This window comes from Lycorma delicatula, chromosome 8, assembly GCF_047948215.1.
Source record: "Lycorma delicatula isolate Av1 chromosome 8, ASM4794821v1, whole genome shotgun sequence".
In the NCBI taxonomy this organism is placed as follows: Eukaryota; Metazoa; Arthropoda; class Insecta; order Hemiptera; family Fulgoridae; genus Lycorma; species Lycorma delicatula.
Window position 1 is genome coordinate 67,539,900 of NC_134462.1, and position 21,695 is coordinate 67,561,594.

At 28.3% G+C, this 21,695-nt stretch overlaps 1 protein-coding gene across 2 annotated transcripts in view; it reads left to right on the forward strand.

Annotated features, from left to right (window-relative positions):
- LOC142329011 (ABC transporter G family member 23-like) overlaps positions 1 to 21,695 on the forward strand; it is a 198,843-nt gene that overhangs the window by 152,246 nt on the left and 24,902 nt on the right. For both annotated transcript variants that reach the window (XM_075373254.1, XM_075373253.1), the window contains 7 exons: positions 1,197 to 1,364; positions 2,600 to 2,732; positions 4,922 to 5,076; positions 7,053 to 7,160; positions 8,748 to 8,841; positions 10,597 to 10,731; positions 18,297 to 18,433. In XM_075373254.1, the coding sequence (XP_075229369.1) occupies positions 1,246 to 1,364; positions 2,600 to 2,732; positions 4,922 to 5,076; positions 7,053 to 7,160; positions 8,748 to 8,841; positions 10,597 to 10,731; positions 18,297 to 18,433 (881 nt within the window). In that variant the 5' untranslated portion in view covers positions 1,197 to 1,245. The remainder of the gene's footprint in view (positions 1 to 1,196; positions 1,365 to 2,599; positions 2,733 to 4,921; positions 5,077 to 7,052; positions 7,161 to 8,747; positions 8,842 to 10,596; positions 10,732 to 18,296; positions 18,434 to 21,695) is intronic.

Below are 21,695 nucleotides of genomic sequence, written 5' to 3' on the forward strand. Positions count from 1 at the left end.
TATATTATTTACAAATGTTCTTTACTCTTTGCTATAGAAAGAAGCCAAATAACAACAATACCCTTTTTATCAAACCAGACAGAACTATATTTACATTACACAGAATAATACGCCAGGCTTTACAGAAGGATTGTCTAGTACTTCAATTTCTATTTTTAATAAAAATGTGCTAAAAAGAAATGCCAATAAGTTTATTTAAATGTAGTGTAAATTGCTTAAACAATTCACTTGGACTTTTCTTTTCTGTTTAGTCTCTGGAACCACTGTAAGATATTACTGCAGAGATTGATATTTATGAATGTAAATGAACTGTACCTTTATATAGTCTCAGGTCGACCAATCCTGAGATGTGTGGTTAATTGAAACCCAACCACCAAAGAACACTGGTATCTATGACTAGTATTCAAATCTGTATAAAAACAACTGCCTTTACTAGCATTTGAATCTTAGAACTCTCGACTTTTGCAAATCATCAGCATTGCAAATCAGCTGATTTGCAATGATGAGTTCACCACTAGACCAACTTGGTCTTCCCATCATCCCTCTTATTGCATGTTCCTGTTAGCTGTAATGTTCTTGTAATGTTACAGTCATGAAGTGATTAATATCATGACATACTGACATGACATGACATGACATACACACCGAGTCAGTAGCTGTAACAGTTTGAACTGCATTTATTCAAACTTTTCACTTTTTGATTTATACTGTTGAAAATTATATTTGCAATTTTTGTTTAACTGTTTTATTTTTTAATTTTATAATCAGAGAGAAATATATTTTGTGTTTTTCATAAGTTTTATTTCTTAAATATTCTTATACTCGTACTTACCTTTTTTTCTTTACATTTCTTCTACATTCATCAATTTATTTCAAGTTCTGTTTTTTTAATTTATTTTTATTTGGACAATTCCTCTTTGCAGTTTTACTTCAATAGCATCAAAATTTAACACTGTTCTGTATCTTAAATTATGTTTGGTTTGTTTAATCTGAGGGGTTAAATTAATTAACTTATATTAAATTGATTTAAATTACAGAATACATTTTCTAAAAATATAAACTGTGATAATTTTAATGTTATTCTGTTTGTGACAAATTAATTTATGAATGATAAATAGTTCTTGTTTTATTTTATGAAATATTGAATGTTTTACTTTGTATCTTTTAATTTTTACTTATGTCTTTTTTTCTTTCAGGTGATTAAAATGTTACAATAAGAAAAATAAAGAAAATTCAACAGAAATAATGATGGAGTTGAATGAAGTAGAGAGTCACGTTGCTGTTAGAGTGAGAGATGCATATAAAAGTTACAGTAATAATGTCGTATTGAGAGGCTTGAATATGACTGTATCTCAGGGAACTATGTTAGTAAATTCTTTGTTATTTATTTATTTTTTATTATTTATTTATTTCACTGAACCAATTCATTGGCCATTGAACCAATAGTTCTATGACAAACTCTATGAAAGGTTATTAGCTTCTGTTAAAAAAAATAAAACATTGTATGCAATTAAAAAAAAACTTGATGTGATGGCTACTCTGAAATTAACTTTTGAATTAAAAACAAGTTAATGTGTCGTTACTTGTGCAACAGCCACTGGCCATCTATAATCATGTTACACACCTATCTTCTGTCCACTTTGTTCAATGTAGGATAAAGCAGCGGTCAATAAAACCTGGATCTTGTTATTTCTGCTGACTGTGAAATGGATGGTGTGTTTATTTTTTTTTTCAAAAGGAAAGAAAGACTACTTAGCATTTCTGTATGTATTGATGATTATTATACTATTATTATTTATTGACTGATATTTATGTTAATATTGCGGTAAGAAACAATGTTGAAAGAAATTAATGCTAAAAATTCAGAGAGGAAAAAGCAAAAAAATATTCAAGCTGAACTGTCAAACCAAAAATTATGTTTACAGTGGTTTGGGTGGGTCAAAGAGTATTTTATTGAAAAAACTTTAAAGGTCAATCCAAAAAAACACTGCTGAATGGTTTAAAAGACTGTTGTTATTCTGTATAACAACATATGTCCCCATATGCAAATCACATGTAGGCTTACTTTACTTCAAATGAGAAATGAGAAATGATTTAAATAAGAAATTTATAATGATCACACTTATACTCTGAACTTGTACCAAGTAACTCTTTAAAAAATGAAAACCTGGTTGGCTACCCAGAGTTTTGAATACAATGAAGAGGTCATGGTTTGATTGGATGAAGTTGTTTATAAAAGCTCTGTAAAAACTAGTAATTACAGTTAGATAAGTAACTATATATGGTTGGGAAATATATATATGTAATGTCTAAATTATAAATAAGATTATTTTGATTATTTCTTGCTGCCAAATAAACAGGGTAGTTTGGAATATCCTGTAAAAAAGCAAAAATTTCATGAATAGATAATATTAAAGAGAATATTATTATTAGGAATAAAGACCTTTATAAATCTATTTATTAATTGTGCAATTTACTTGCACAATTAATTGAATTTACTGTGCAATTCAATTAATTAAAATATATGATTTTTTCAGTTATTTCTGGTGCAAGTAAACTGAAAACCTTTTTAAAATCTTATTTTATATTTATGTTACAGATATGGTCTTCTTGGCCCAAGCGGCTGTGGCAAAACAACATTATTAAGATGTATGGTAGGCCGTTGTCTTTTAGATTCTGGATGCTTATATGTTAAAGTCAAAAAAAGAGAAAAAGTTGGATATATGCCTCAGGTAAAATAAATTAATATCTTTTGGTTCCAATTCTTTATTTCTTATTGTATATTATTTACAGTATTTTTTGTTAACAAACAGGTTTCATATAATTTTATTTAAAAGAAAATTCTTTTTAAATTATGCCCTTATTTTGCTTTTAATGTGTTATCTATTGTATGATAAAAAGAATGACTAAATAAATAAAATAATTGAACATGACTGAACTGCTATAACTTATGTTACATACTATCTGAAAGAACTCACAATATGTTTACTTGAAAATAAAAGGGTGCATAAAATTGCAAAATAAGGGTAAATACCATGGCTGAAGCCATATGTAGTTTACTTGTTAATTAGATCATCCAAATTACTCATTGATTTAGTGTAATATTTTTTCTAGTGATAGACAAATATTAACTAAAAACATATTGTTGAGTTTTTAGTATATTTTTAGTAGTATTTTAATATTTTAAAGATGAAATGAAACAGAAAATTCTGCACCCTTTTAGACTGAGTATTAAATTATACTAAGACCAATTTCAGAAAATAAAATTGATCATTTAATTTTAACTTCTGATACTAGATAGTATTTATTAGAATTATTTATAATTTCATAAATGAGTGACTGTATAAAAGCAGTGGGGCAGGATGGGGAAACAGTATCTGATTTACTTTTTGATGTGACAATAATTTTAGGGATTCCCAAGGTTTACTAAAAGTGATGAGTTCATAGATACTTCTGTGATGGATATTTGAACACTGATCACTTAATTATCATAAGTAAATAAAAAACAATATATATTTAATATTATAAGATATTTTTAGATAAAAAAATTCAATTAAAAATATTCAAAATTACACTAAGCTTGTTACTTCATCCTGTTAACACAGGGCAATATACTACTAATACTTTGTTGTGTACACTCACAGACTAAATACTTTTTAAAACAATGTACAATACAGTTGGAACAATTAAACTAAAAAAAATATCATAGTTTTCTCTTTAAAATTATGTTAATGTTATATTCATAGCTCTGCAGATTCAAAACAAATTTAAAGTAAAAAAAAATTGTGATAAACTCGATGCACTATAACCCAGAATACCTGATTACCAGGAACCACCTTGTATCCTGGTTTTGCAACACTTTGAAAATCTCATGGAATACTATTACTACTTTTTTAAAAATAATAAAAAGTGGAAATTAATACTCTATCAAAACTTCTTTAAATTCTGACATTTAGAAACCACCATCAAATTTAAAGCCACTATCAACAACTTACCAATCCTTAACAGGCACCAGTTTTAAAAAGTAAACATTTTTAGATGTTTAAAAAAATATTTTTTTATATTTACTGGAATATTTTTTTCCCATTTTACTTTAATGTAATGTTTATCTTATAACTCTGTTTATATTTATTTTAGTTAACTACAAAAAATTCTACTTACATGATAAAAAAACATCTTGTAAGAATCATAAAGGTGTGTGATGTGTATTTGTCTTGATCAAAGTAAGAAAGGAATTCAAAGAAACATTTCAGAGATTGCTCTAATATTCCAGTATATAAAATATTTTGTATTTTGTAATGCGCAATGTGTTTCTATGCTAATTTTTCCACCTGTTGAAAATATTTTGCATGTCAAATGACATAAGACTATATGTTATTATACTTTAATAAAACAACATTAAGTATTGATGACAAACAATAATAATAAGAAAGAAAGAAAAATACATTTAAATTACCATATAGACAGAGTAATTTTTATTTAAAAAATTGTTCTCTTAATTTGTCTTAAAGAACTTACAATTGAACCACAAGAAGGATTTCCTCTAGAAAATAAAAAGGCTATTTGGTAATGAATAAGAATAATATGAAAAACAAAAAAAATCATACTTGTCAATTTGAGAATCTCCTCCCATTTTTTGAAGTTAGTTGAATACAATTTTGTTTCTAAATAAATGGAAGTGCACTTACAGAAAATATTCACATCAGCTCTAGCTGATGTGAAGTATACTTCTGGTATAAACAAAAGTATATTTATAAGGTGAATCTATTTAAATTTGTTATAAAAATATATATTTTAGTAGTGATTTCATAGATTTTAGTAATGATATTTATTAATTCTTTCACTGAAATGATTCATAATGTTATAACAGTTAAAAGTATATAGTGTATTATTATTGTGTAAATTATCATTTTATGTTTAGGAATTGTCTTTATGTGAAGAGATGACAGTTGCAGAAGTGTTTAATTATTTTGGAAGACTTTTCGGTATGAACTGGAGGAAAATTAAATCTAGAGGCTCAGAACTTTTAAAATTTTTAGAGTTACCACCTGCCAGTAGACTTATTGGAAGTTTAAGGTAATTAATCAATTCTAATAATTTGTATTAATATAACTTATATACTTATCAATTGTAAGAGTGTTCTCAAATTCATTGAATTTATTTGATTCAGCTAAGGCTAGAGTAAAGGATTTTCAAGAATATAAATGAAAAACTTGTATTCTGTAATTATACGAATTATGTTCAGAAAGTAAGGTTACATAGTAGGTTTCTTTGGGAAATTTTTTGTTTCAAAGTTGGCACTTCTGCAGGAAAGAGTGATCTAAGTGAAGAGAACAAGCCTAGTTGGGGGTCAGTAGCTTGATTATTTATGTCCAAATCGTGACTTAACATGAACCCAGCAATTCCCAATCCTGCCAAGTGTGAAGTGCGAGCCCTCTTCTGATACCTTGCTACTACAAAAAATGAAAATCCTGCTAACATCCACCAGTAAATTATTTCTGTTTACGGCAATGTGAGTCACATGATAAAGTAAATAAGTGGTGTAGGGAATTTAAAGTTGGTAGAAAAAACATTCACGATGAATAAAGGAGCGAAAAATCGACGATTGTGACAGACGAATTTGTTGACAAACATGAACGGCTGCCGTTTGACTGTGGACAAACTTCATTAAATGTCTCCAAAAATCGATCAAAATGAAATGGTAACCAACTGTTTGAATTTCAAAAATTGGTCACGCTGTGGTACCAAAAATGTTAACAGGACATGAAAAAATTGAGTTCATTGTACTCAGGAGTTTCTTAACTGTTATGTTCTCTAGAGAGTGAAGAATTCCTCGACCTAATTGTGACTGAGGATGAAACGTGGTGGGCTCACTATATTCCAGAATCCAAAAGGCAATCTTTGCAGTGGTGGCATACTGGTTCCCCGTCAGCAAAAAATTCAAAATGCAAGTTTTGAAAAAAAATCATGACGATTTTTTTCTGGGATTGAATAGCAAATTTACTTATTGATTTTTTGGCTCTAGGTCAGTTCATAAATTCCAACAGATACTGCAAGACCCTCCAAAAGCTTCATCGGGCCATTCAAAAAAAAAGAAGAAGGCAGTGACGAAGGGAGTGTGTCTCTTGCACAATAATGCTTGGTTCCACACTGTCACAAAATGATTGATCTGCTAACAGTTTTGGTTGGGATATTCTGAACCATCGTGCCCATAGTCCCAACCTGGGACTAAGTGACATTTTTCTTTTCATCCTTTTGGTAAACCATACAGGCAGAAAACATTCTTCAAGTGATAGAGGTGAAGAATGCCATGTGTGAATGATCAAAGGAGATATGGCAAGAATACGTGACACAATTATTACCCAACTGAGATTCAACAGTATGTATGTACAACAGTGCATTTAAAACATTGTTTCACAAGATTAAGTTGTTTATTTTTAAACTTCCTGTTGTGGTCTTTATTATGGTTAACATATGTAAAGCAATTGAAGTACAAGAAACACCAAATAAAATTGCGTTCTCTGAAGTAATGATGTTCAGTATATAGTCAGTCCCTAAGGTGATGATGGTGCCCCTATAGCGCTGAATGAAGATGATATTTATAGGGCTGAATATCAGTTACTTTTAAATGGCTTAGTGTGTCAATGTCCTAAACTATATTTGGCTCAGGGAAGAAGGCAACAGGAAACCACTTCTCACTTTCTCTACTAAATCTGACATGGGTGCATATTATTTTCTTAGTATGGTTACTCCAGTTTCAGGACTAATTTATGACTCATGTCAAATCACCTGTTTGTGTAACTGGTAGAGTTATGCATTTACAAATAAAAATTGTAATAAATATATTTTTTTATTTGAAAAGAAAAGAAAACTGGTTAAAGTCTGTTGATTGGAGTGGAATGAGCAAACACTATCATTGCTTAAGACCATCCATTTCAACTTAAAAAAATTAGACTTAATAAATTGATTTGGTTTGTCTCAAAAAATATTTTTATGTAAATGTTTAGCCTCACAGTTACCTCTAATAATTACTTTTGGTTTGAATATTTCAGTGGTGGTCAGCAGAGAAGAGTTTCATTTGCTATTTCTTTACTTCATAACCCAGAGCTTCTTATTCTTGATGAACCTACTGTAGGTGTTGACCCAGTACTTAGTAGCAGGTAATTTTTTTCATTAGTAACATAATTTTAATGATTATTATTGCATTCAGTGTGAGAGCTACCTGTTAAGTTCTATGTTACTTTATAGATTCCCTTTATGCTATACACTATTTACTCAATACTGGTGACTTGTAAATAAAATAAAATTTTAAAACATAATAGACATATTACTTGTTATAGTAAATAATCTGCTAAAATTTACAAAGCAAAACATAATTGCATAGAATCATTCTGTATTTTCATTCATTATTAAACTGACATCATGGTTGGAAACTGCTGATACTTATCACAATGTTGTTTTAAGTAACAGGATACAGAAATAATGAGGTCTTTACAGTTTATCTCTCATTAACTATCTCCATGCTTTTTATTCTTTGTGCAACTTTAGCAAGTAATGGCTGTGTGTCCTGGTCTGTACTCTGAAGTTACAGCAAATTTGGAGACTATTTTATGTATTATTTTCTTTCCTTTCTATTTCAATGTAATTTTTTATCAACATACTTGGTACAACAAGAACCATACTTGGTTCGTGTAAGAATTTGTCTCACCTTTTTTTTCCTCTTACTCATCTTAGAATCACTTGATTTTTAAAGGGCAACTTGCCTAAATTATACACATGCTTCATTCTTTTCTGATCTGGAGTGCTTGCATTTCTTGATCTTTAACTTTTAACACACCTTTTATCACATATCCTTTTGATTTTCACAAAGATTAAAACAGATAGTATTCTTCTAAATAAAAAGATAAATATTGATAAAGCAGTTTGTGAGTGTTCTAGTTACATCATTTGTAGGGTATAATTTTAATGTGCTAGGAATTTTCTTCCAACTAAGATTTCAGAATGATCTTTGATCAAAGAGAGTTTAATAGATTAAGTAGTTTCTAAATTAACTTAAGACACAGATATAAAAAACTCAAAATTTGTTTTGATTAGATGTTATTAAATTGCCTGATGCTTTTTTCTTCCTTCCTTTTACTACTTTAGTCATTTCTACTTGGATCTACCTCTTGACTTTTTTTATCTTTTGTCTAGATCTGAAACTAAGTTTTTGTACTCTTTCTTATTTCATTCTATACAGATGGTGACCTTAACATTTATTTTTGTGTCTTTCATTAAAACTTTCCATTCATTCTTTCTCCTATTTATTGAGTTGATATTTCTGCCACAATTTTATTTTTTCAAAAATATTTCTTAAAAATGTTAATATGAAAATATATGAAATATGAAATAAATATTATTTATATAAATAATATTTCCTTCCCAGTTATTTGCTTAATGTACAGGTACATATGAATATTATAATACATACTTAAGTGCTAAATACTGCAGAAGCTGAGAACATTTTTGTAATTTCTTAAAATATCTGTGATATATATATATATATATGTATATATACATACACATCACATATTTTAAGAAGTTACACACACACACACACACACACACACACACACACACACAGACACACACACACACACACATGCACACATACACACATGCACATACACATACACATACATGTTTTTTTAGAAATATTTAATTTTATTCAAAACAAGTTTGTAATATTACTTTTTATGTTTTTTCAGTATTTGGGAGAGTCTTGTAAAAATGGCTAATCTTCAGCAAAAAACAATTATTATTACAACACATTATATTGAAGAAGCTAGACAAGCAAATACGGTATGTAAAACAAAATTCTTTTTTTTTATTCCTTTTTTAAATATCTAGATTATTGTGATTATGTTTGAAGAGATGAGTGTTATTTAATGTTTGAAGGGCTTCAGATATGTTAAATAAAAACCTGCTGTAACAGTCTTAAAGTTTCTACAAAGCTGGCCGTAGATCTAGAGCTCATATAACTGGCCAATTAGTTGAATGAGATATTTTTTAATTTTTCTGAAAATTTGAGAACATTCATATCTGTGTTAAGGAGTTTAAAATCAAAATCTTGTTTTGTTTTTAGTGTTCTTGCATTCTTTTGTATAAGTTTAAGAGTACGATGATTGTTATTTCATTTTGCTTTCTCTTTTTTGCCCTTTAGATTAGTGTGCTATATTACTATTAAATATTTTTCAGAAGAAAAAAAATTAAGCTAAATTTTAGAAAAAGCAAAATAATCAAATTGCAGTGACAAACGTTTTTTAATGTGATAAAAAAAATATTTAAAATGAGGTGAATAAATACTAGTTGAATATTTTAGTATTATTATGTTATGAAAATGCTAAAGTTGCTCATAGTGAAAAATCTTGGGAATAGTTTGTTACAAAAAAGAAAAAGATATGTTCATTAATCTTATCGTTAGATCATAATATATTTTTGTGCTTTTATACATATATATACACACACACGGAGCCATTGAAAAAGATTACAGCAATTTAAAAAAAATTGTACCTCAAAAACTACTAGGGTTAATCAAATATGTATTTTTTTAAAAATTCATCAACTCAAAATGTTTTTTTTTATATACCTTAGAATGTTACAATATGAGCCCTGTTGGTTTGCTCTGCAAACATCCAGCTGAAAATTGACTTCTGGCTAGGTCTGCTGGATCATCACAGGCATAACTGTGGCAAAAGCAGCAGTGATCCATTGCCTTAAATGTTGTAACATCCCTGATTTCATCACTGTAGACAATGTTTTTAACGCACCTCCACAGAAAAAAAGTCTAGGGTTATCAAATCTGGACTTCTTGGAGGATAAAGCAATGATTAGTTGTCAAATCCAAAAGTTAGGGAAATTTTCAATGAGAGCACGTCAAATGCCTAGGCTAAAATGCAACATCTTGTTGAGACATTAGAGTAACGTTACTTTCTTGGTCAATTTGGTCAACTTCCAGAAAAATACAGTTATAGTATATCTAAATAAACATTCCCTGTGATAGTAGGCTCATGAAAAAAGAATGGGCCAATCACACAATTGAACATCAAACCTTGGGGAATCTCTGTAATACTCATTAATTTCACTGGGTTGCTGAGATCTCCATATCCTACTCCATGTATCCCAGTTGACACAACCATTGACATGGAAAGTCACTAGATCTCTAAAGATAACATGTTTGAAAAACGTATCATTATCATTAATGTTATTAAATATTTTATTTGCGAATTCAACTTATTTAAGACGATCCATAGGTTTAAGGTATGTAAAAAAAAAAAATTAAAATTTTGAGTTGATGAATTTTTGAAAAAAATACTGTTTGATTATCTCTAGTAGTTACTAAGATACAATTTTTTTTAAACTGCTGCGACCTTTTTCGTTGGCTGTATATTTTATGATATACATTCATATAATATCTTATTGTTAGAAATTACAATTAAAATAAGCTAACTGTATAATTTTGTACACAATGATTTGTGCCATAGAACTTCTATTAAAATACTCATTATACATTTTGTTAAGATTAATGATTAATGATATTACAGTTGTTCTGCACAGATAGGGCTCATGAGACATGGTGTATTGCTTGCTGAAGCACCTCCATTATGCCTGATGCAAAATCAAAACTGTTCTAGTCTAGAGCAAGCATTTCTACAGCTAAGTCAACGGCAAACTCTGTGTGATTCCTCTTTGGTAAGAAAATCAAATTATCTCTTGACCTCTGATTTATTCTTAATACAATTATTTTTATTTCTATTTCAGTAAAACCTCTAATTCATCACCCTTTAATTTATCACAGTCCTGAATTTATGTGTTTTTTTCTTCTTTGAACATGTACTTTATCCATATCATCTGTATAGAGTTTATTGCATGAAAAGTTTCTTATAGTCTTATAGTGTGACTTTTTTATATCAAACCAAATATTAATGAAAGTTCCCAAATGGAAATGAAATGCCATTATAATTACATAACTTTAAATGCATAAATAAAAATTCACATTTATAATCTTATTATTTTTCTTTGTACATGAAGAATATATATATGCAGTTCCACCAACTTCTAACTGCTGGTCTAGTAGTTCAATTAAAAAACTGTTAAATATTTTAATAAAATTTTAATTTTTTATTAACTTCTAAGGAAACATTTTAATAGTTCAATTTGTATTAAGAGTTTTGCAAGGTAAAAAAAAAGTTGAGCATTACTATTTCCTGTAAGATTAGAAATCCTGTAGGATGATTGAATATAATTTTGGAAATGAGACATATTTAACATTTACATGTTAATATTTAGCATGGTAATATAAGTCTGATTTTGTTCCCTCTATAAAGTATCTTCTTCCCTTAGACAAATAGTATATGATAATGAATTTCTTAATTCATCATTTTTCCCACTTCATCATCCCTATGGTTCAAAAAAATCACAAATGATAGAACTGTATTGTATTTTTGTAAAGTAAATTATGAATTGAAATAATTTGAATAATGTAGACCTTAAAGTTAAAAAATAATGTAATTCATTTAAAATGAACAATAAAAAAGTATTTAATTTTTACTTCCTTGTACGAAGTAAAGGAAGTACTGTATCGTAAAAAATTTTGGTTCTCATTTTTCAGCAGAAATATCCATTTTGACCATCCCTAAATCCACATTTTGACTAGTTTTGGCATGAAATCTATACGTACGTATGCATCTTGCATAACTCAAAAATGATTAGCCATAGAATGTTGAAATTTTGTATTTAGGACTATTGTAACATCTAGTTGTCCATCTCCCATTATGACTGCATTGACTGGGCCAAAAAAGCCTAAAATCCAAAACATTTGGATTTTGGACTTTTTCTTTTTCACAGCAATAAGCTCTGGTTGAGAGCTTTACAATTATATATCACAAGTGGTACTTATTTTAATTGGTTCCAGAGTTATAGCCAAATAAGATTTTAATTAATGAAATATTTGGATCTTACAAAGGTAAAGCACGTCAGTTCGAATCCAACTTCATACACATATATTTTTAAACTTCTTTTTTTAAATTTAAATATGTTGATTTATTGATAATTATAATACAAAAAAAAAGTCATAAGTTATTAGTAAAATAAAATTTTGTATACTTTTCATTTTAATTCAAAAATTTTTATCAGAGGTTAATAATTATTGATAAATGGATATATTTAAATTAAAAAAAAAGTTAAAAAAATTATGTGTGTATGAAGTCAGATTTGAACCAATGTGTGCATGATTACAGATCCGACACATTCTCACTTACATAAGTATAAATACTTACTTACGTAAGTATATCTACTTGAGTGACGTCAAACAAAATTAATATATAAACTAATATAAAATGCTAAGGACCTCTATTGGGCCATTTTTCTTGAGTCTAATTGAATGTTGCATGTCAGTATTTTGTGATGAAAACATGTAAACAGTATACTTACTATTCACACATGCAACAGGGTTCAAATCGGTGTCCTAAAGCCCTTGCCTTCTCCTTGTTAGCTACAGTAACATGGATCTTAGATGCCTTATAATGATTTAAGTTTTTATAGGAAAGGTCACTATAGTTATTTTCTTTCAGAATTAGAAATAATCTGGTTACGAAAAAAAAAAATTTTTTTAAACGTTAAGCATGATCTTAGTATATTAGAATAATTTTATTTCCAAAGCCTATCTTGTTTTACCTTTTGCACATTTTCAAAAACGATTACCTGTAGAATTATGAAATTTTGTATTTAGGACTGTTGTAACATTTAGTTGTGCATTTCCTTTTAAATTTCAATTGACTGGGCAATTGACATTTTGAATAACTGATTGTTATGTTGGTAATAATCATGTATAATATATCTCTGATTATTTAATATTAATTGAAAATTATAATTTAGAATCGTATTATTTTAGGAATTTCTTAGCAAAATCTTCTAAAACTTATATATTTATTTAAAAAAATAATTTTATGTAATTATTTGATAAAATAATAAAATACGATGTTATGTTGGTACTAACTGTACATTTTTGAATTGTATTCAATTTAAAGTGATCATTGAAAATTATTTTATTAATTACTATTGACATTTGAATTCAAATAATTTTTTTTTTTTTAATATTTGTATTGAATTTATTCAATACAAATTTTTCATTTAAATAAATGAAAATTTTTTCATTTATAATATGAATGATTTGTAAATTATTAATTTCAAAATACTTACTCTATCCTTCAAATTTATATTTCTATCTAATAAAAATGTAAGTATCTTTCAATTGGCATCTTTTTCTTTTTGTTATGGGGAAGTGATTGTGGTTGTAGAAAAAGTATAGTACATGAACTCGATTTGTAACACACATTATGCACTTATTTTATGCACAATTTTACTTGTGCGTAATATGCTTCTTACAACTCTTGTTACATAATATACTATTCTAGATCAGTATTATTTGTATCTTTGTGATTAACAAAAGTTTCGGATTTCTGGTGTCATATAAATAAAAGTTAATTATAATTAAACTTTTTGATTTAGTGAACTCCTGTACACTGACTAAATAAAGTTTAACTGGTATAAGTTTAAAAATGAAGTGCAACAAAAAATTTGTGTATATAATTTAATTGGCATACCAAGAAGTCCTGTGGTGTCCACATCAGATTTTTTTAAATTATTTAATAACAATAAATCTATTTCTAATGTTTAAAATAAAGCAAATGTCAATTAAATAGAATGGTGAGCAAAATTATAAAAAATTATATATAAGAATGTCATGTAAAAAATTTAAAACTGCCATTAGGAACATTTACGATATATTAGATAAAATTTAATTATGCTGATGTCAGGAAATATAAACTTGTATTTTATAGTCTAGAAAACTTGACAATCATAGAAATTAACTGTGATAAATCAAAATCATTTACACTGAAATAAAATATATACATAATAAAAAACAGAAATAAAAAAATGTAATTAATGAACAAGAAAAATTTGAACATAGAGACTGTATTGGGGAAATAATAAAGTTAATTTCAATTATTCAAATTCATGATTTAAATTTTTAAATATATTTAAAAATGCATTATCAAAATAATAGATTGACGTTCTAACAACAAATTATAATAACAATAGAATGATTCATTTTGTTTCAATGACTGAGGTATTAAAAAAAATCCCTACAATTTTAGAATTTGTCTTGGTTTTTTATTTGTCATATGATGAAAAAGCTTCAGAAAAAGCAGATATCTCTGTGAAAGTATTCAGTGGGATAAAAGAGTAAAGTGATAAATGATAAATTGTATAATTAATTTGAATAAATTAAATTTTATTTTCTTCATACTCTGATATGAGAGTATATATATATATATATATATATATATATATATATATACTCTCAATATATATATATTGTTCTGAGTAAGTATATGGACAATGCATTGGTAAATAGTATTAATTACCTGCTGGGGTAGTTACTTTTTTTATTTATAAAGTGACATATCTCTCCATTCCTGACATTACATTTATAGTGTGTTGTCATGTACAGAATAGAATAACAAATTTATTTATTATTTTTTCAACTTTTATGACCGCGTAGGATCATTTTAGTCAATCTATTATCAAAGTTTCTTTGAAGGGACTGTTTCGACCTTGCAGTCCTCCCAGTACTTTCCATACGTTCCAATCTCTGTGCCCTTTCTGGCGCTGAAGATGTTTGTTAGTGAGTTTTTTGGTTTTGTGAAACTTTTTTGAGTGTGATGCAAGTGCTTCTGTCCTTGATTTTTTTGTTTGATTTTATCAAACTTGTGTCTTTTGATGTAAGGCCAATTTCCTTCTGATCCTCTCTTATTTCTCTAATCCATCTTCATCCTGTCTTGGTGTTTTGCACCCTATACCAGCTATTTTAGAAGTTTCAAATCTTGCATCCTCATTATGTGTCCAAAGAATCCTAGTCTCCTTTTACGTATGGTATCAATGATGGATTCTAACTCTTTGTATACAACTCTGTTGGGCACAATCCACCACTGCCTGTCTTTCTGGTACTTTTTATTGATGTTGGTTTTTCCAATTCTTCTTTCAATTTTTTGGAGTATAGTGGTCTTTGATTATCTCTTCAGGAGGAAAAGTGTTTCTGCTGTGGCTTCCAATTTTATAATTGTGTTGTAGTGTCTTATTTTTGCGTCTATGGATAGACTTTTTTACTGTAGCTGTACCAGATTAATTTTTGTGCTTTGGCTAGTTTGTTTGTTCTTGTTTGCCTCAGGTTTTGTTTATGTTGTTTGTTATTATTTCTTTAATAGTAATTGGTTACTATTTTTTAATTGAAGTTCTAATATCTATGTTTTAGGTTTGCCGATGTCGTTTAATAACAGTACCAAGTTTTCAGCGAAACAAAGACAGTTTGTTTTGATTTTTTGTCCTATTTTTATTTTTGGGAGGCATTTTTTGATCCATTCCTCATTACCATTTACAAAGCGCAGTTGGATAGTAGCAGTGAGAGTCCATCACCTTGGCACAGTCCTGTTTTGATCTGAAATGTTTCGCCTCTGAATTTCACTTTTGACATAGTGTTTGTAAGGATCTGTTTTATGATGTTTATTAATTTGGGATATAGCCTGAGGTGTCTTAGAATTTTTAGTAGGGATTCTCTGTGGATGCAATTGTATGCTTTCTTGAAGTCTACAAACATTATCACCATATCTTTGCTTTTTTCTGTTGTAGTCCATTATTAGCTTAAGACTCATGATCTAGTCTGGACAGCTCCTCCAGGGTCTGAAACCTTCCTGGTATTCTATTTCTTTCTTGAGTTGTAAATCAATCCTGTTGAGGATGATTCTTGAAAGAATTTTGTGTATGCGTGTAGGAGTTAGATTCCCCTGTTATAATTAGGGTCTGTTTTGTCTGCTTTTTTTGTGTAGCGGGATAAGGATTGTTGACCAGTGTTCTGGTAGCTCTTCTTTGATCCAGATGTTGAAGCTATTGATGAAGAGCAATTTTTGCTGGTCTTCCTGCATGTTTTCAGACCTCTACATGGTCTGATCTTCTCCTGCCGCTTTGTAACTCATCCAGTGCTGGGTAAACTTTTTTTTTATTATGGAAGAATTGATGTTTTCTGGTGGTGTTGTTATTGGGGTGCTGGTATCAAAGTTTTAGAATTTTGTTGGTTCTTCACAATTTAGGAAATGAAATATTTTGATAGGATTTCCACGTTGTCTTTATTGTTATGGAGCAGATTATGGTTTTCATCCTTTATTAGTAGGGTTTGGGTTTGTATTTTTGGATTTGTTTTTTGAACTCCTGGTCAGTGTTTCTTATTTCCTGCAGTCGAATGATGAGAATTTTGTGTTGGTGCATTAGGTGTGTTATTATTTTTTGTTTACCAGTCTGCATGAATGAGTTTACATTGTGTGTGGAAATATAGCTTTGATATATTTGATTCAGTTTGATTTTGCATTTTGTATTGTTCTTGATCATCTGTGCAGTGTTAGGGCATTCCAATGCTTCCTTCCAATAGCATGTTATTTTCTAAGTGGTAGGCCACTTTATCCTAGTGATGCCTTCTCTGAACTCTGGTGTTGCTTGGTTCAGCCAGTGGAAAATTCCTTAAAAGACTTTTCATGGTTGACTGTCAAGGGGTCACCTGTGGTGGGACTAGGTCCTGAGATACAACTCTAGATGTGATGAAGTGAGGTGGTAGTGGAATATGACTTGTTGATAGATGAAGTTGTAAAGTTTGTTTAGATTCAGTTCACTGGACAAATTTCTCCTATTTATTCTAGATATATCCTGCCGCACCTCATGGAGGCTCAATCTGACTTTAAAAGTCCGATCCTAAACATTATGCCTAAAGATTTATTTATTTACACAGTAAAAAAATTATAACTCAAATTTATAATGTATATGTAGATAATACAATTATGAACTTTTTATCTACAAAAATTACTGTTTTTTTTATTTATTTTGACAATGTAGTAAATACGATTTAGTATTCAGCAAATCACAGAATACTTTTAAACAGAATTCTAAACACATACTGTGTAGATCAGTTTCATGCTTGTATATGTACAAGCACAGTTTGTTAGATGTTACGAACTAGTTTCTCTTTTGGTAATATTGTTTGTAGCATTTTCATTTTCTCTTATCCTTCTGTCCTTAAACATTAGCAATTAGTATTATTGGCTATTAGTAGTTAGGATTTGGCAGCAAAGAAGGCAGATTTCAAGTTGATATTCGCATAAATTAATTCACTACTTCCACATGGTATAAAAATTGGACAATTATTATCACAATACTTTGAAATATGTGAACTGACAACCCTTTATTCCATTTGTATGAAGAGGAAGTAAGCTAACAACTGGTAGCATCAGAAGATGGCAATTAAATAATATAAGTTCACTAATGACATAGGTGAACTGAGACAAAATTTTTCATTATTATATATAGCTTTAAAACAGCTTACTAAATTCCAGTTTGATTTCCTTGAGTGTTTTCGGAGTGTCTTCAAGAGGATAATGACTAATACATATAAAACTAAACAAGATTTGTCTTTCAAGAAAATGGTATAGCTATTCCCAAGAATAATAAGATCCTATCATTAGGCTTACTAGAGAAAATGAAATGAAATGGATGAAAATGAGGAATGAAATGGTTTAAACTGATATACTGTCACATTCTATATGCCAACCCCTCTGAAATGCAGGTAATATTTATCACTACCTGTATAATGAACATCATTACTTTCAGACAAAGCAACTCTGAGTGATGCTTCCAGTGATCTATTAATATCACAGCCATACAAATGACTGGGAAAGATAATGTAAAACAATAAATTAATGTTTAATTAATTTTATCTATGATAAATTGCACTATATTCATCTGCATATTCATATACATTCATATATATATATAGAAAAAGTTTCTTTTTCCTTATCCTATTCTTATAGGTAATGAATTCTCTAGTTTTTTAATTTGATCAAATTCTGAGTCATCATGTGCTTACTACAATCAAAACTGTTCATTTTAGATAATTTTTTCAATTTGGGAAAAAAATATTTACATGTTCTTACATAAGTTTAGGCAGGATGATTTTAAAGTGTATTCATAAAGTAATCCAGAAATAATTATAAAAGTAAGGACATTTAAAATAAAGTCCTTAAACATTTAAAAAGTGAAACATACTTTTTTTAAATAATTTATCACAACAGAATAGTAGTAGTAGTTTTCAATATTCATATATCTAGAAAAATGATTTTATTATTGTTTACTTATTATTTTATTTTATTTTTTAGATCGTCACAAACAATAATCCTTCTTCTATTACTAACAGTGAACCTTCAAATCCTCTGGAAAAGAATGGTGTATGGAGGAAACAAAGATTTCTTGCTCAACTAGTCAAAACTTTTGTATGGAACATGAGGAATTATCAGTGAGTGAGTTACTTTACATAACATCTAGTTATATTGTTTTAATGCATATGTTTTTTATTTTAAGAAATGAACATTGCAATTATAATAATTTATTTTCTCATTAAATTTAAAAATAAATTTACTTTATTCATTATGGAAGATGTTTGGAACATTTAACATTTTTGACTGCAAAAATGAATCTTTTGAGAATTTTTGTCTAGTTAGGAATCAATAACAGTTTATGGAAGTGAAAAGTTTATACTCACATATTAAGAGTAATACAGAATAATCAAATTTAAAGATTATCATACTATCAATCTGGTGATGTGTTAGGATTTCTTTTTTCCTTTGAAAGGGTTTAAGTTCAAATCCCAATCAAGCAAGGAATTTATAATTTGTAACAATTTTACATACTTCATTTGTTCTAGCAGAGTGATTGATGTTCAGGAAGACCATCCACCAGTAAAACTTTTCTTTACCACACAAAAAAATTGTCTGTAGAAACAAAACTCTTAAAAATAAACAAATAATTTTTTTTTATTCAGAAGAGTTTAGACGTGAAAAAGTAGTAACTAATTTTCATTTTATTTTTGAAATTGGAATTTTAAAAGTAGTTATTTTAATCAATCAACACAATAAATAAAATTTTAATAAAATAATAAATGGTCGAAAATGTTAATTTGTGAACGTCTTAAAGTTCTGTATATTCATGATAAATTCCAATATGCTTTTCAATTAATTCATTGAATTTAAAAAAGAAATCATTTTATGAGGTGAGGGAGAAAATCATATTTATAAAATTATAAACATATTGCTTGAAATTTTAACCTCTCGGGAGAAATATTTTGCAATTTCTAATTAACAGTAAAGTCAAAAGGTGTTATTTATTGGAAATTGACAACTAGTGCTGCTGTAATTTCAGTAGGGAAAGGTAGAAATATTACATAGTTACCAAGTTAACAAAGCTAAGCTGACATTACAACAGTAATTATACAATGTATATAAGGAATTTTCAAAAAGTGTCTAACTTAATTTTCAAGAAAAAATATTTGAATACTTTAATAAATAAATTAGAATTTACAATTTGAATATTTCTATCTAATAAAAGTTGGTAGAGCACAATACCATCTACAGCCACTATATGCAACTCCCTTATGAAAGGAATACATTGGACCCTCTACAAGAATAGGGCCCCATTAGTCAGATTCCTGCTAGACCAAAAGGTCTTTAGTGGATAGATTGAAGGGGAATCACATCAGGAGAAGAATTCAAATATATTTTACTAATCCACAATCTACAAAAGTTTGGAACACAATGCCAAACTTCATCCATATAATAAAACAAACTAAAATAAAATATGTAACTGATTAAAATTAAATACTCACCTTGTAAATAGAAAGATCCAGCAGTAAGGGACTGATGGACTGATGTCCAGGCTTTGCAGTAAATAGGGGGATAAAAAATTCCCTGACATACTTGTGTTCCATTTCTTTACAAATGCATTACTAGTGTGCATGTATACGAGAGGCAGCTGGATCATAATGCATACTGAAATGTAATGAGAAAATAAAATGTTACACAAAGCGACAGTGCTGCCATCTTGTAATTTCATCCCTCTACTATTAACATTCTAAAATTGTTGACCCATACCCTCTCATCTTTTTTATGGAGTTGAGTATGTTGGCTATGTCAACATGCCCTAAACAATTTGCAATGATTGAATTTTAACAGCGGAAAAAGTTAATGCTAGTGACATTCTTCATCATTATCATCATCTCAAAGCTATTTGTAATGAATTAAACTATTAATCAAAGTACTGAGAGTAGGTGGGCAATAAAATTTTGTACATCAGAAGCTGGTAAAGTGAACATTTAGGATGAATCTCAGAGTGGTAGATACTTTCTGTGAATGCACAGAACTCCTTTTGGCATTTAAGCATCAAACACCTTAGGAGATGTGTTTCTTGAACAGATACTTTTTGAAGACAACTTGTATGACAAAATAATAAATTAATAACAAGAGTTTTAAATAATTTTATCATGCTCTGAAATTAATTTACATCAGTTGCAAGAAAAAATGATTAACATTTTAGGAGACCGAGTTAAATTTATTTCTAAAAGTTTTAAAATATAGTATTAAGTTTTAAAAGTTTTATTTACTTTAAGCTTTTTAATATAATAATTTTAAAATTCTTAAACATGAAATTAGTTTATTTATAATTTATTATGTAGCTAATATAATTCATTAAACTTGCCAAAAATGACTTACATCTCAACTTACTTAAAATCACATGTGGATTAAGACCAACTGTAGCACTTTTGAAGATTTACTTTATCATCAGCAGTTAAAATTAGAAATTGCACATAAAATACATCAGCTTACACTGCCTTGTCATATTATATTAAATCCTCTTTCCCATACAATGGCATGACAAATGTCATTATCATTAATCATCACTAAATGAGTGATAATTCTTATTGAAATATTAGACTATGATAACAGGTCTACCAATTTATATAACAAACCATTTGTACTCTGTTAATTTGTGTTTAAATTTACTGATATAATATTTTTCAAGAATATCTATTTCCCTATTATTATTATTTATTTCTATTATTTCCAAATTACTGTATATATCAGTAATTGTATAAATTACTGATATGTACAATTACATACATTAAGAAATAAAATGAGCTTCTATAACATGTAATAAAAAAAAATTGTTTTCAACTAATAAACAAATTAAATAGTCTACTATAGATATAATAAAGACTGAAGACCTGTTATCATAGACTAATATTTCAGTAAGAATATCATTCACTGTCATGCCATGATATGGGAAAGAGGTTTTAATATTATATAGTAAGGCAGTGTATGCTGATGTATTTTATGTGTAATTTCTAATTTTAATTGATGATGAAGTAAATCTTTGAAAGTTCTTTAGTTGGCAAGTGTCTCTTACTTTTAATGTACTATATCTGGTGGTTTCGATTATATTAATTACTTAAATTACGATACATTGGGAAAAATGCTTGAAAAAATATTTCTCTATTTGTATATATGTATATGTACTGGTAAAGGACTTTTTGTTAACTGTAGTAGGTACTGAAATGAGAAATTATTTATTCAGTTGTGGGTTGTTTTGGGTGCTACCACTGAGTTACTATTATTCTTATAGTCTAGTGATAGAAGGTAAAAAATAGAGTATTACCATAGAATTCTTTCCAACAACATTGAATTTCATGAAAATTTGTAATTAAGCTTATCTAACCCTCTGCTTCA